The following is a 13,338-nucleotide window of genomic DNA, read 5'->3' on the forward strand; positions in this document are numbered from 1 at the left end:
TCCCCAAACACCAGCGTTCCCGGAGGCCCCCACGGACCTGGTCGGCCACGCGGATTGTCAGCGGGGCCTCCAGGATCCGGCTCTCCCTGTCGAAATACTTGCCTGCGTCCTCGGGGAGAGAGTGTCTGCAAGAGACCGCACCACTCGCATGAGCTCCTCGCGTTTATATTTCGGGGAACGACAGTGAAACTGACCTGAGTGGTGCACACACACACATGCACGCTCACACACACACACACACATGCTCACACACACACACACACACACACGCTCACACACACACACGCACGTGTGTATAATTGATTCCAGAGAGGAAGAGAGAGATAGAAACATCAGTGATGAGAGAGAATCATCAATTGGCTGCCGCCTGCACGCCCCAAAACCCGGGCCTGTGTCCTGACTGGGAATTGAACTCGGGACCCTTCAGTCCTCAGGCTGATTTATTTTTTTATGTAAATATTTCTATTTTTAAAAAATCTGAGTGGTGCTTTTCAGTCCTGCGATTAGCCCTGGCTGGGTAGCCCAGTGGGTAGAGCACCGTCCCCATACGCCACGGTTGCGGGTTTGAGCCCGGCCAGGGAAGGCAGCGATAAGTGGGGCAGCAGCGCTCCGTCCTGCCCGCTCTGGAATAAGCCATGCAAGAGCTACGGGTGCAGGAAACACAGGGCATGGGGAGCTCCCCGGGCACCGCCCCTGCTCCCCGCCCGGGACCCAGCCCGCCGCCCGAGCCCGGCGCTCACCGCGGCAGGAACTTGAGCTGCACTGAGTAGGACGACAGGGCCTGGATGTAGCCCGTCTCCGGCAGGAGCTCCATGTGCCCCCTGAGCTCCTTGCACACCTCGAACTTCAGACGCAGGGCCGCCTTCGACCTGCGGCCCGGAGGGGAGACGGGACAGGGGTTAACCGCCTGCAGGGCCTGTTAGCTCTCACCACCCGGCCCCAGGGCGCTCGGGGCACCCCCACGCCAAGCTGCGCCTTGCCGTCACTGCCAGGGCCTCCCAGCCCTGTCTCTCAGGGGCTGGCCTTCCCGCCCCCAAGTCAGGTGAGAAATCTCGTGAATGAAAACACCACCACCGGGACGCGGTCCTTGCAGGTTCTCAGAAACCTGAGGGCTTCCTGGGAGGCCCCCTGCCAGGCAGGCGCTGGTGCCGGGCCTGGAGGCCTCGGGGTGATGGGGGGACCCTGTCTGACTGGCCTCCGCCCCCCTCCCGCCCAGGCACAGGCTCGGGGCAGGCTGGCCCCGCGCGGGCAGCACAGACTCGCGGGCCGCTCGGGGCTCCCGGATGGTCAGGCCGTGGTCCGTGGCTGCAGCTCCGTGAAGTTCTGTCTCTGCTCCCAGCTCAGGACCAGCCAGAGGGGCTGCGCGCGCCCACCCCACCCGCGGGCGCCATGCTACGTGATGCCCCCATCACAGCTGGTCCCTGGGGCCCCCTCTCCCCAGGGCTCCCCTCCCCGGCTCCCCCACAGGCCTCTCAGCTACAGGAGAAGGGCTGTCCCGGTGGGCAGGACCTGTGACCTGGTCCTGGGACCCCCGGGCCCTGGAAGAGCCCCCAGACGCCTCCTCAGGCTTCTCGCCGACCCAGCCGGCCCTGAGCCCACGGCGCACGCACCGCGTTTGGACCTGGATGGTGTCCTGGTACAGCCGGTCGAACATGCATATCTTCAGGTCCACGATGGACTTGGGCACCCAGACCGGCACGTCGACCGCCACGCCGATGACGCGGAAGTGCAACTAGACGGGAGGGCAGAGTTGGCGCCGGCCACGTGGGGACAGGCGGCACTGGCCATGCCTGGGTCCAGGGCACTTCTCAGCGTGTGATTAAGAGAAGTCTCTCTACTGTGAGAACTCCCAATCAGCCCGGCCGGCGCGGCTCAGGGGCTGAGCGTCGCCCTGTGAACCAGGAGGTCAGGGTTCGATTCCCGGTCAGGACACAGGCCTGGGTTGCGGGCTCGATCCCCAGGGTGGGGCGTGCAGGAGGCAGCTGATCCATGATTCTCTCTCTCCCTCCCTCCCCTTCCTCTCTGACATCAATAAAAATATATTTTTAAAAAAGATCCAAAGCGACGATCACAGGGTGGCTGTGCTGGGGGGACAGAGAGGGAGGTGGAGCCCCAAGGACGCCGGGCGCGGCACAGCACGGCGCGAGAGGGCGTGGGCGGGCCTGGGAGCGGCACAGTGCATGGCAGTGAGCAAGGGCCCTCGCTCTGGGCCTAACGGAGCCGGGAGCCGCCTGCGGAGATGCGGGGCCGACACGGGAGGGGCAGGGAGGGAAGGGGCATGGGAGTCATCGGCCACCAGATCTGCTCATCGTCTTCACAGTTAACCTCACCTCTCGTCACAAACAAAACTTTAACAAATTAAAAAAGAGAGCGAGTGCACGTTATATTATCTGAGCATAATTCCACAGACGCAAAAACAAATGAAAAAAGTAACAAAAGGAAATTTAACTACTTGGAAATTAAGAAAGACATTTCTAGTGATTTAGAGCAAAGGCCGTGTGCATGAACACATGCACGTGTGTACACATGTGTATGGACATACACGCACATGACCGTGTGCCCACAAACACGTCCGTATATGTGTGGACACGTGTGTGGGTAGACACACACCCATGTGGACACGTGTGTGCATATGCTCATGGACATGTGTCATTGTTGGCTGTGGGTGCCAACTGTCCGTGCCACCACCAGCTGCCTGAGTGTGGAGGCGTGCCGCCGCATGGCGTGGGGCAGGGCGCCCCGGGAGGCGTGCTGGGCTGAGGACACTCACTGTCGGGCACTGCTGGTTCTTGAACATGACCTGGAACCTGCTCTGGACGGTGCCGGGCGTGACCGGGGAGAAAATGATGGGCACTTTGATGGAGCTGAAGGGGCCGATGTAGCCCTCTGTTACCTGCACGGAGACGGGCGCCGGGCTCAGGCTCCCTGCTCCACGACGGCGCCTCCCAGGCCTCCCCGCGGGCGTGTCCCTGAGGGCAGTGGAGGCAGCACCACAAAGCCCGGCCCTGCCTTCCTGGCCCAGATCCCGGCCGAACGGGGGGAAGGGCTGGCATAAGCACCCCCCCTGCCCCCGCATGCTCCCCCAGCCCAGCACTGCTCTCCTCAATGACTGCAGGCCTTGCACATGCTCACACATGCACACACACACGCACACATGCTCACACGCCGCCACAGCTCAGCAGGCCCTGCACCCACAATCCGGCCGTCGCTGCCCTTGTTCTACCAGACCCGCTCGGGACGGTGCCGGCGGACTGCACTGCCCAGAGGCTTCCCGCCCGCGGCCGTGGCGGCTCGGACCAGGGAAGGCCGCCTGCCTGGGTGGGCCCGCAGACCGGGAGGCTGGAGGCGGTGGCTGGCGGGGCCTCGCTCACCTCTCCCAGCGTGATCTCCATCTGCTCCTCGTTGGAGAACATGTGCAGGACGGTGGTCACATCCTCCGATTCTGGAAGAGGAGGCGCTTCAGATGTGAGGACGGGCCAAGCAGAGGGGAAGCTGTGCCCACCCCCGAGACACGGTCACCCCGACCCTTCCAGCTGACCCAGGGGCCCGGGAGCTGGAGTTGGGGGAGACCCTTCCCTGCTCTGCATCACCTGCTGCTCGGAGCATGAGGGGGCCACCTTGGGAGCAGGAAGGGGGGCGGGGAGGCTTTGCCCAAAGCCCCAGTGACGGGGAGGTGGGCGCAGCAGCCCGAGAGGAGAGAGCACCCCAGCCAGCCTTTGGGGTTCATTTCAAGCAGAAGGGGGGGGGGAGACAAGACTCGAGGGGTTTTTTGTTGAGATGAGCAAACAGCAGGATGTGTGTTGAGGAGCATGGCCGGCCGAGAGGGACCTAGTGCAGGGGGAGGGCGGCTGCGGGCTGCGGCCGGGGCAGGGCCCAGGCGGGGCAGCGGCTCCCCACCTTCTTGAAGGACCCCCCCCCCCCCATGCCTGCCATTGCCGGGTGACCGGTGGCGCGGAGGGACTGCTGAGTCGGGAAGAACTGTGAAGGGAGGTGGGAGGCCGCTCTGCAGGTCAGCCTGCCGGGCGCTGTCCCTCCTCAGCGCAGGGCTGGGCCCCGGGCCAACGCCACGACTCCCGACCCAACTGCCCGTGCCATGTGCTCTCTGCACCGAGCCCCGGGCCCCGGGGGCTGTGCCTCCAGCGACCCCGCCAGGAGCCCCGAGGACTCCCCTCTGTCCCCTCCCCCTCCGTCCCAGGCTGCGCCCCCGGGCTCCTCACGTCCCAGTGAGGACCTTCCAGGGAGGTGAGGAGACAGCTAAGCCACTTCCGTCCTCCCTTCGCCACTGCTTCCTGTGGCCGAGAGCGAGCCCTGCAAATTCCTTCCCGATGCACCGCAGGGCCCTGGGCGGCTCCTCCGAGGGGCTCAGTGCTGCCGGGGCCTCCGACCTGCCCCTCACCTGGCTGCACCGTGGTCCTGCCCCCCCCCCCCGCCCCGTTCCCCGTGCACGTCTGCACCCCTCACCTGGGCTGCGCATCGGGTCCTGGTCCATCAGGGAGGGCTCGGTGCCCACCTGCGGCTCTGAGACGGCGGGGAGGACCTTCTCGTACATGCTCCTCTCGTCGTAGGTGAAGACGCTGCTCTACGGAGAGCACAGACACCTGTGCTGGCGTGTGCATCGCCTCGCACTCACACGGGAGCCCGGCCCGGCCTGGCGTGTGCATCGCCTCGCACTCACACGGGAGCCCGGCCCGGCCTGGCGGGTGCTGCTGGCTCCTGCGGTCCGATGGCATGGCTCATGCAGCTCCAGCCCCGGCAGGCTGGTCCCGGCTCCTCCTCGGAGCCCACGGGCATTGGTGCCCGTCCTGGAGTCACTGTGTGCCCCCCCGCCCCCCGCCCCCCACTCAGGCTGCGAGCTCCTCTCCTGGCCCGGCCCCACCCCTGCTTCCCACCCAGAGCTCACTGCCCCCGCCCTCTCTGCTGTGCGTGCAGCAGGGCGACAATGCCGCGTGCGGCTCCAGGACCACAGGGCGATAGAGGGGCTCGGTTTGGGGAGCTGCTGCCAGGTAGACAGACACCCACTCGGAGAGCGCAGAGCTGGCCCCCAGGAGCACCCCGAGGGCCAGGCACGTGCCCACCCAGCAAGCCTGGCCTTGTGCCCTCATCACCCACCATCCCGGGGCCCTGCTTGGGCAGGTATCACACCCCGGTGCCGCCCACCTCTGCCCAGCAGCCGTCCGCATCGCTGCTTGGACATCCCTCCCCGCCCTCCCTGGGTAGACTTCACGGAGTCTCCGCCCCATGGCGGACAGAGCTTCAAAGTGGGCTCACACTGCTGCCGCTTTTTGTCTTTTTGTTACTCCTCACATGAGGATTTTCTCCCCCTGATTCCTTACAAAGAGCGGAAGGGAGCTGGGAGAGAAGCATCGAGGTGAAACACATCGATCGGTTGCCTCCCACACCTGCCCCCAACCTGGGCTGGGGATCCAACCTGCAGCCCAGGTCCGTGCCCTCGGCCGGGAATTGGACCCGTGACCTGTCAGTGCCAGGGCCAGCACGGTGCTTCTTGTAGAAAAGTGTAACTAATTCGGACGAGTGTTTAAAAAGGCGGTTTCCCTCCCCCATCCGCACCCACCATGCGCCCAGGGAGCTGGGGTGCGGGGAGCTGTCTGTGGCACCAACTGGGGGCCCATCTGCACAGCCTTTGGGCAGGGAGGCCCCACCAGGACTCAGAGGCACACGTGGGAGGCTGGGCTCCGGAGTGCTTGGCCACTGCAGTGCTGCCACCTGCTGGAGCGGGCACTGGCCCTGTGACCCCTCATCCTTCACTCCTTCACGGGGGTGTCTTCTACCCAGAGCAGGACGCCCTGCCCCTCCAGCCCCCCTGCATCCCCGCTGCTCCCCCTGGGTGCACTGGGCAGTGGGACACTCACCACTCTGATGGTCGACTGGCCCAGCTCCAACTCACAGGGCTCAGACTCCAGCTGGACCCGGAACCCAGTGCCCAGGGCCCCGATGTTGGACAGGGTGATGACCCGGGATGCCGTCTCACCCACCACGTAGCTGCCAAAGTTGATGAGCTCCTTGTCCAGGGTCAGCTGCCGAGAGACGCCAGTGGGAGGGTGACTGGGCCAGGCAGCAGCCCGTGCTGAACCCACCTGCCATCCACAGCCCTGGGGGAGTGGCCCTGTGGGGAGTGGCCCTGTGGGGAGTAGCCCTGTGGGGAGCAGCCCTGTGGGGAGTAGCCCTGGGGGAGCAGCCATGGGGAGTGGAACTGTGGGGAGCAGCCCTGGGGGAGCAGCCCTGTGGGAGCGGCCGTGGGGGAGCAGCCCTGTGGGGAGCAGCCCTGGGGGAGCAGCCCTGTGGGAGCGGCCGTGGGGGAGCAGCCCTGTGGGGAGCAGCCCTGTGGGGAGCAGCCCTGCGGGAGCAGCTGTGGGGGAGCAGCTCTGTGGGGAGCAGCCCTGTGGAGAGCAGCTCTGTGGGGAGCAGCCATGGGGGAGCAGTCCTGTGGGGAGCAGCCCTGTGGGAGCAGCCGTGGGGGAGCAGTTATGAGAGGAGCGGCCCTGGGGGAGCAGCCCTGTGGGGAGCAGGCATGGGGGAGTGGCCCTGGGGGAGTGGCCCAGGACGCAGGCCTTCCTCCTGCTCAGGGTGGGCCTGTGTCTGGCTCTAGGCAGGAGGGGGGGGGCGGTCTGCACACACCAGGGACGTGATCATTTCCTGGGAACAGGTCCTGGGCTGGCCATGACCTGGGGAGCCCGAGTCCACCTCCTGAAAAGCCACGCTGGCCAGAAAGAAGCACGCTCTCATGGCAGGAGCCTAAATGCATCTCGTTAGGAGGAAGGAGCTGACCTGAGAGGCCACAGCCTGTGCACCCCCAACCATGTGACTTTCTGGAGAAGGCGAAACTGAGATGATAAGATCAGTGGCTGCACGCTAACGACAGGCCCAGCACACAAAGGGGCCGCGGTGCTGCCCCCACACCTAAGCAGAGACCACCAAACCGCGTGCACCGTGTGGCGCTTGACAGATGCGATGAGAGAAACAGCCCTGGGACCCTCCTCTCCCGGGAGCGGACGGGCCCTGGCGGAGCCCAGCGGAAACCAGAGTCGGAGGAGCTGAGCAGCAAGACAGACAGCGAGACCCAACAGACAGACAGACGCACAGCCCACACCCAACAGCCGCCTGTTCTACAGGACAGACCCCACGTGAGGTCGCAGACGTGGGAAACCTCACTGACGTGGAGAGATGGGTGTCTGCCAAGCACGTCTCCAGCCACAGCCGGAATCAACAACACGCCGCAAACCGGAAAGGTCACCGCGCCATGGGAATAAACGCGTCCTCAAACCACTGAGGGACGGAGCACGAAACGAGAAAAGACAGAGAGACAAACGAAAACAAGACACGGCAGACTGAAACTCGCGGGAGGCGGGGAAAGTGGTGCCCACGGGCGGCTCACAGCCGGAAATGCCGACGGTGGAGAACGAGACCTCCAGGCAGCAGCCTCCCTCCGACTTGGCACCATGGCCTGCCAGCACGCTGGGCCACGAGAGGAAAGGGGCTCCCTCCCACACGTCCAAATCACACACAGAACGGAAACCCACGTGGACCTGTGCGTGGTGAGGAGAGGGGATCAGAAGTGAATGTGTGGGTGCGTGTAAGTCCGTGTGTGGGTGTCCCCGAGCTGCTGGAGGCACCAGACTGAGACGCCGCAGGGAGACAGAGATGCTGCCGTGGCCGTGCCCTGCCAGCCCTGGGGAGGGGCGGGCATGCTGTGAGTGGGAGCGGCAGCAGGTGCGTGGGCACATCAGGGTGGTGCAGGGCTTCGGGGGACAGGGGCCACGGCCGCCCTCCAGCCGCTCTCTTCCTTCTCACGGCAGAGCCCCCGATTCAGCTGGACACAGCACTGCCCTGGGAAGGCAGCACCCCAACTTTCCAAAGTGAGGGAGAAGCAAAGACACCCCAGTCTCAGAAAGAAGCAGGGGGAGGGAGGGCGGGTCCGTGACCATGGGCCGCCCTGCAGGACACGTTCGGGCAGCCGGGTGGAAGGCAAGGCCCCGGGAGACGCCGCCAGGAGGCGAGCAAGGCGGCGCTGTTCCCTGCGCGATTCAGGACCAACACAGCTTCCCACGAGAAGCAGCTCTCCCTCCGCCTGGAAGCTAGTGCTGCCGTCACTTTGGTCTTAACCACGTTGTGTTTCTGCGGAACCGAGACTAAGGCACCCACAGGAGGGTTAGCGCGTTGCTGGGTCCGCAGGTTATGGAGGTGCCACTCACGGGGCGGGTGGCTGTGCGGGGCGGGTTGTGCGGCCACCGAGGGGAGACGCCAGGCGCCCAAATCGGGGCCAGGACCTGAGGATGCTAAATGCAGTCCCCATGGCAACCACCAAGGGAGAGGGGGTGGAGGAGACACAGTGGAAAGGAGAAAGGAGCTTAAACATGTCAGCACAGAAACCCAGTGAGCGCAGAGGACAGCCTGCAGGAACGAGGGGTGCCGGCTGAGGCGCAGAGGACGTGCCCATCGCGCCCTGAGAAGGCAGGCAGGCCTGTCACCTGCCCCAACACGGGCGGGCCCTGAGGCCACGCTGCCGAGCGGGGCAGGCCAGTCACAGGACAGACACGTGTGGTGCCATTACGTAAGGTCCTTGGAGGGGCCGGTGCACGGAGGCCGAGCAGGCAGTGGGCGGGGGTGGGGGTGGGGAGGAAGGGAGGGGGCGTGAGTGCTCACTGGGGACAGTTTCCATCCTGCGGAGTGGAGCCGGCCTGGGGGACGGTGAGGGCCGCGCAGGTGTGAGGGCCGCACAGGTGTGAGGGCCGCGCAGGTGAGGGCCGCGCAGGTGAGGGCCGCGCAGGTGTGAGGGCTGCGCAGGTGTGAGGGCCGCACAGGTGTGAGGGCACTGCCCACCCGGCTGGGCCCTGGGGAGGCTGTGAGGCTGCGAGGCTCAGTTACCCGCGATCGTTTCCGCAATGAAAGCCCGAAGGAAGGAGGAGGCCCTGGGCACCAACAGCCAGACAGTGTGCGTGCCCACTGCGTCCTGGCTCAGGAATCCCGGAGCGCAGGGGGTCTGGGGACCGCGGGCGGCGCCCGGAGGGACAGGCAGGCGCTCCGCTGGTCTTGGTGTAGATCAGACCACGCTCTTGCTGCTCCCTCCCCTCGGCGGCGGGGGCCGCCCTGCCCGGGACGGAGGACGGGGCCACGGGGCTCGTTAGGGGGAGGGAGGCGAGGGAGGCCTGACTGCTCCCGCGTGGGCTCCGGGGGCCTCTGCGAGCAGCTCTGCTGGAGGCTGGGAGCCCCGCCCACCACTCTGACCAGACACACAGTCGCTGCTGGTGCCGCTGTGAGTCCGGAGACCCTGGTTCCGCAGCGTGTGCGGGCGCTGACGGTGCCGGCAGGAGGGAGTGGAGGACAGCGCCCTCGTCCACCGCGTGCCCCAGGGGGTGAGTGCCCGGAGCTGCTGACTCACCGCCAAGCGTCAGCAAGAGCAGGCATGTCGGCAGAGGCGGCAGATGTCACCGCGAGTTCGGGGGGGGGGGGGGGTCACCGATGGGCCAGGGCAGAGCTCGCTCTGCTGCTCCGGCCTGGCACCCTCCTAATGAAAGCGCATCAGCTCTGCCCGGCCGCGCAGAAAGGGCCTACGGGATGAGGGAAGCCACCCGGCTGGCGTGGGGCCACGGCCCAGGACACACAAAGAACGCACACAGCCCGAGAGCGACCAGCAAGCAAACGCGTTCAGAAACGGCAGAGGGTCCGCGTGCGCCTCCCCAAGGAGGATGTACGGGCGGCCAGAGGCACGTGACAGGATGCTCCACGTCGCCCACCACCTGAGACGCAGGTTAAAACCCCAGTGAGGGCCCCCCACACCTGTCAGCACGGCCGCCGCCAGCCAATCAGCCAACGACACGGCTGGCGAGGAGGCGGGGAAAGTGTGGGGTTCCCTCAGGAAGCGGGGGGTGGGGGGGGTGGGCTGCCTCAGGCCGGCGGGCCTGCGTCCGGGAGTTTGTGGAGGAGATGGAGTCAGTGTCTCGAGGAGATGAACACCCCACGTTCCCGCAGAATCCTCACAGGGGCGGGGCGGGGCGGGGCGGGGGGGCCAGGGGCCGGCAGAGGGACGCGCAGCCGGGGCTGAACTGGAGGGACTCGCTCCGTGGGAAAGGAGGGGCCTGGAGGGCAGTGGCCCCGCGGGGGTCCCACAGAGGCAGGCTCGGCTCTCACTGTGGGGTCCACAGACACGGACCACAGAGCAGGCTGGCGGCTGTGGCGGGGGAGGAGAGGGGGCAAAACGGGTGAAACGGGTCCAAGGCGAGAGAAAGACCAGGTGCGCACACGGGATGCTGCGGAGGCGCGGTGACTAAGTGGGGGGCCCCAGGGCTGCAGAGCGGACCCTGGGTCCTGGGTCTGGGCTCCGCCCAGCATGGGGCATGTCCTGCGTGGACGCACACATGTGTGTCTCAGGGGAGGGGGCGACGGAGACCCACAGCCCCCCTTCTCCTCCCCCCGACCCCTGCTCCGGGGCCCCTCCGCTCAGCCGGGACGCACGGAGCACTGCTTGATGGAGCACTTCAGCGGGATGGAAAACCGGCCGGTCTGCGCCAGGAACCAGATCCGTCCCTCCAGGTCCTTCTCCACCTGAGAGAACCGGGCAGCACGCGTGTGGCTCCCTGCGACGCGTGACGGGCCCCGAGGGCGGTACCGGCCAGGCCAGGGGACCCCCCTGCACAGACCCCAGACCCAGAGGGCAGGGGCTCCCGCCCGCCCGGGGACGTGAGCGGCGTGTTTGGGAGATAACAGGGCAGCGGGCCTGCGGGAGCCGGGAGCCCAGGACCGGCGGGGACGTGCAGCGCCCGCCTCACCCCTCGTCCGGAGCCGCACTCACCATGGGCTTGAAGGTGACCAGCACTTCGCAGGACATGCCGGCGGACATGGGGCCAGGGGGGTCGAAGCTGAGGCACAGACAGGCACGTCCCGATGAACCTCCCCGCACGCGGCCGCCCGCAGCACCCACGGGGACGGTGCTGGGCTCCCTGAGGGCGGCCCCTGCGGGGACCTGGTCCCTCCCGCCGCCGGGCCCCCTCCCGCCTGCCCCCAGCGCTGCACCCGTGCCTCCCAGGACTCGCCCACAGGGCGCCCCAGCGGGGAGCGGGTGGGTGGGTGGAGGAGGAGGAAGGAGCTGCGAGAAAAGCCCCCAGGGGCCGGGGCGGAGGGGACGCCGTGAGGTGGCAGCGGCCACGGCCACCGCTGCCCTGGGGACGTGCCAAGCCCAGACCGAGGGCCCAGGGTGAGGGCGATGCCAGGGAGGGAGCCCCATGTCAGGGAAAGTTCCAGAAACAGGGCTGCAGCTGCCCAGGCGACGTGGAGTCGGCGCCCTGGCCTGGGTCATGGTGCGAGAGGCGGGACTCGGCCTGTCCCAGGTGGGGTCCGACCGAAGGGCCCTGGGCAGCGGGTCCCAGCCCCACCTGGGAGGGCAGGCCCCAGGCGTGAGGCCGAGCAGAGACCGGGGCAGCAGGACCGGGCTGACCGGAGCCTCCCTCGGCGTGGGGTCACCGCCCACAGGGCTCCGGGCCCAGGAGGGAGCGAGGCCGTTTGGAGGAGAACTTAGAGCTTTTAGAAACGAGAAACGCGCCACGTGAGGGAGAGCCTCAGTGGGAGCGTGGCAGCCGCTGCGCACGGCCACGGAGGGGAGCGAGCCGCGGCGTGGGGCCGGGCCGGGCGGGGACAGGGCCGCAGAGGCCCTGGGGGAGCAGCTGTCCGGAGATCTGAACCCGGGAGCTGTGGGCAGGTCTGAGAAAAGGGGCGGGGGGGGGGGGGGGGAGGCGGGGGGAGGCGGCGGGGGGGGCGGGGCTGTGGGCCTGAGTGGCGGGGCGCCCGCCCTCACACGATGCTGACGAAGTCCCGCAGGTGCTCGTCCACGCCCTCCAGCTTGCAGTAGTTGATGGTGTAGGTGGCGTTGATCAGCGTCATCCTCTTCTTGTACACTTTGCCGATGTCGAAGTCCTAGGGACACCGAGCGTGACCTCGCGCCCGGGAGACCGAGCTGGCAGGCGTGGGAGGTCCCCCCGCCCACAGCTGCCCCTCTGTGGCTGGCGGAGCAGGGTGAGGGGTGCCGGGCTCCCACGAGTCAGAGCAGGAAGCAGCTTCCTGGGGACCCCAGGGGGAGCTTGGGGGGCGGCTGGACAGCGTAGGGCCCAGGGCTGGGTACATCCTGGCGCCCACAGCCCCTCCCCTGCAGGGACTGACGGAGGAGGCCTGCCCTCTCTCCCTTTGCAATAGGACACTCAGAAGCCACGCCCCCTCGAAGGAAGGCGGCCTGAGCCGGTCACCCCTGCCCCGGCCGCGGGGGTGGGGATGGGGGTGTGGGTGGGGGTGTGAGTGGGGTGGGGGTGTGGGGGTGGGGGTGGGGGTGGGGGTGTGAGTGGGGTGGGGTGGGGGTGTGGGGGTGGGGATGGGGGGTGTGGGTGTGTGGGGGTGGGGGTGGGGGTGGGGTGGGGGTGTGGGTGTGTGGGGGGTGTGGGGGGTGTGGGGGGGGGTGGGGGTGGGGGGGTGGAGGTGGGGTGGGGGTGTGGGTGTGGGTGTGGGTGTGGGGGGTGGGGTGGGGGTGGGGTGTGGGTGGGGGTGTGGGTGTGGGGGGTGTGGGTGTGGCTGTGGGTGGGGGTGTGGGGGTGGGGTGTGGGTGGGGGTGGGGGTGGGTGTGTGGGTGTGTGGGGGGTGTGGGGGGTGTGGGGGGGGGGTGTGGGGTGGGGCGGGTCACCTTGAAGTGGAGGAGCTTGGGTTTGCTGTTGAAGGGACACCCTTTGAACTCGCGCCCGGACGCCACCTGCTTGTGGATCACGCCGCCGCGCAGCTGCTCCATGGTGCGGGCCAGGATGTCCTTCTCCATCTTGGTCCCCCCCACGGGCTTCCGGTCCACGTCCTCCTTGGGCCCCTGGGGGTGCACAGGGACAGAGCCTGGGCCAGAGGCAAGGCCTGGCCCCGGGCAGAGGGCGGCGCACCCCGTCAGGGGTCACCAGGGAGCCCCGCGTGAGCCAGGCGGGCGCCTCACTTCAGAGGAAGAGAAGACGAGGGCGGCCAGGGCCCCAGCAGACCTGGGGAGAGAGCGCAAAGCGGCGGTTCCTACGCCAAACTCGGCCCGGAGGCCCCGAGCAGGACCTCCTGCCGCGGGGACCGGGCCCGCCCCAGGGCTGCCTTCCTGAAAGTTCTGTGCGTCCGGCGAGGAGCTGGGTGTCCTGCTGCCCTCGCTGCCCTGGCCGGACGGCCTGGCTCAGGCCCCGCCCTCCTGTCTCGGGCCCCATCAGCCAGCGTCCCCGGAACCAGCGTGGCTTTGCCTTTACAGCCACGGCACCCATCTGCGTGGCCAGGCCGTGGCCGGCCGGTGCGGGGACAGAGCCATGGCGGTGGCCACGGTCCTGG

At 67.6% G+C, this 13,338-nt stretch overlaps 1 protein-coding gene across 1 annotated transcript in view; it reads right to left on the bottom strand.

The window, feature by feature from the left end:
- The window catches only part of CFAP74 (cilia and flagella associated protein 74), a 32,161-nt gene that overhangs the window by 8,938 nt on the left and 9,885 nt on the right, over positions 1-13,338 (bottom strand). Inside the window, 11 exon segments of the mRNA XM_054720784.1 lie at positions 38-125; positions 741-869; positions 1,611-1,732; positions 2,771-2,893; positions 3,372-3,442; positions 4,462-4,579; positions 5,871-6,035; positions 10,471-10,560; positions 10,808-10,874; positions 11,807-11,925; positions 12,680-12,853. Coding sequence (XP_054576759.1) covers positions 38-125; positions 741-869; positions 1,611-1,732; positions 2,771-2,893; positions 3,372-3,442; positions 4,462-4,579; positions 5,871-6,035; positions 10,471-10,560; positions 10,808-10,874; positions 11,807-11,925; positions 12,680-12,853 — 1,266 coding nt within the window.

The sequence above is a fragment of the Eptesicus fuscus genome, chromosome 9 (assembly GCF_027574615.1).
Source record: "Eptesicus fuscus isolate TK198812 chromosome 9, DD_ASM_mEF_20220401, whole genome shotgun sequence".
NCBI lineage: Eukaryota > Metazoa > Chordata > Mammalia > Chiroptera > Vespertilionidae > Eptesicus > Eptesicus fuscus.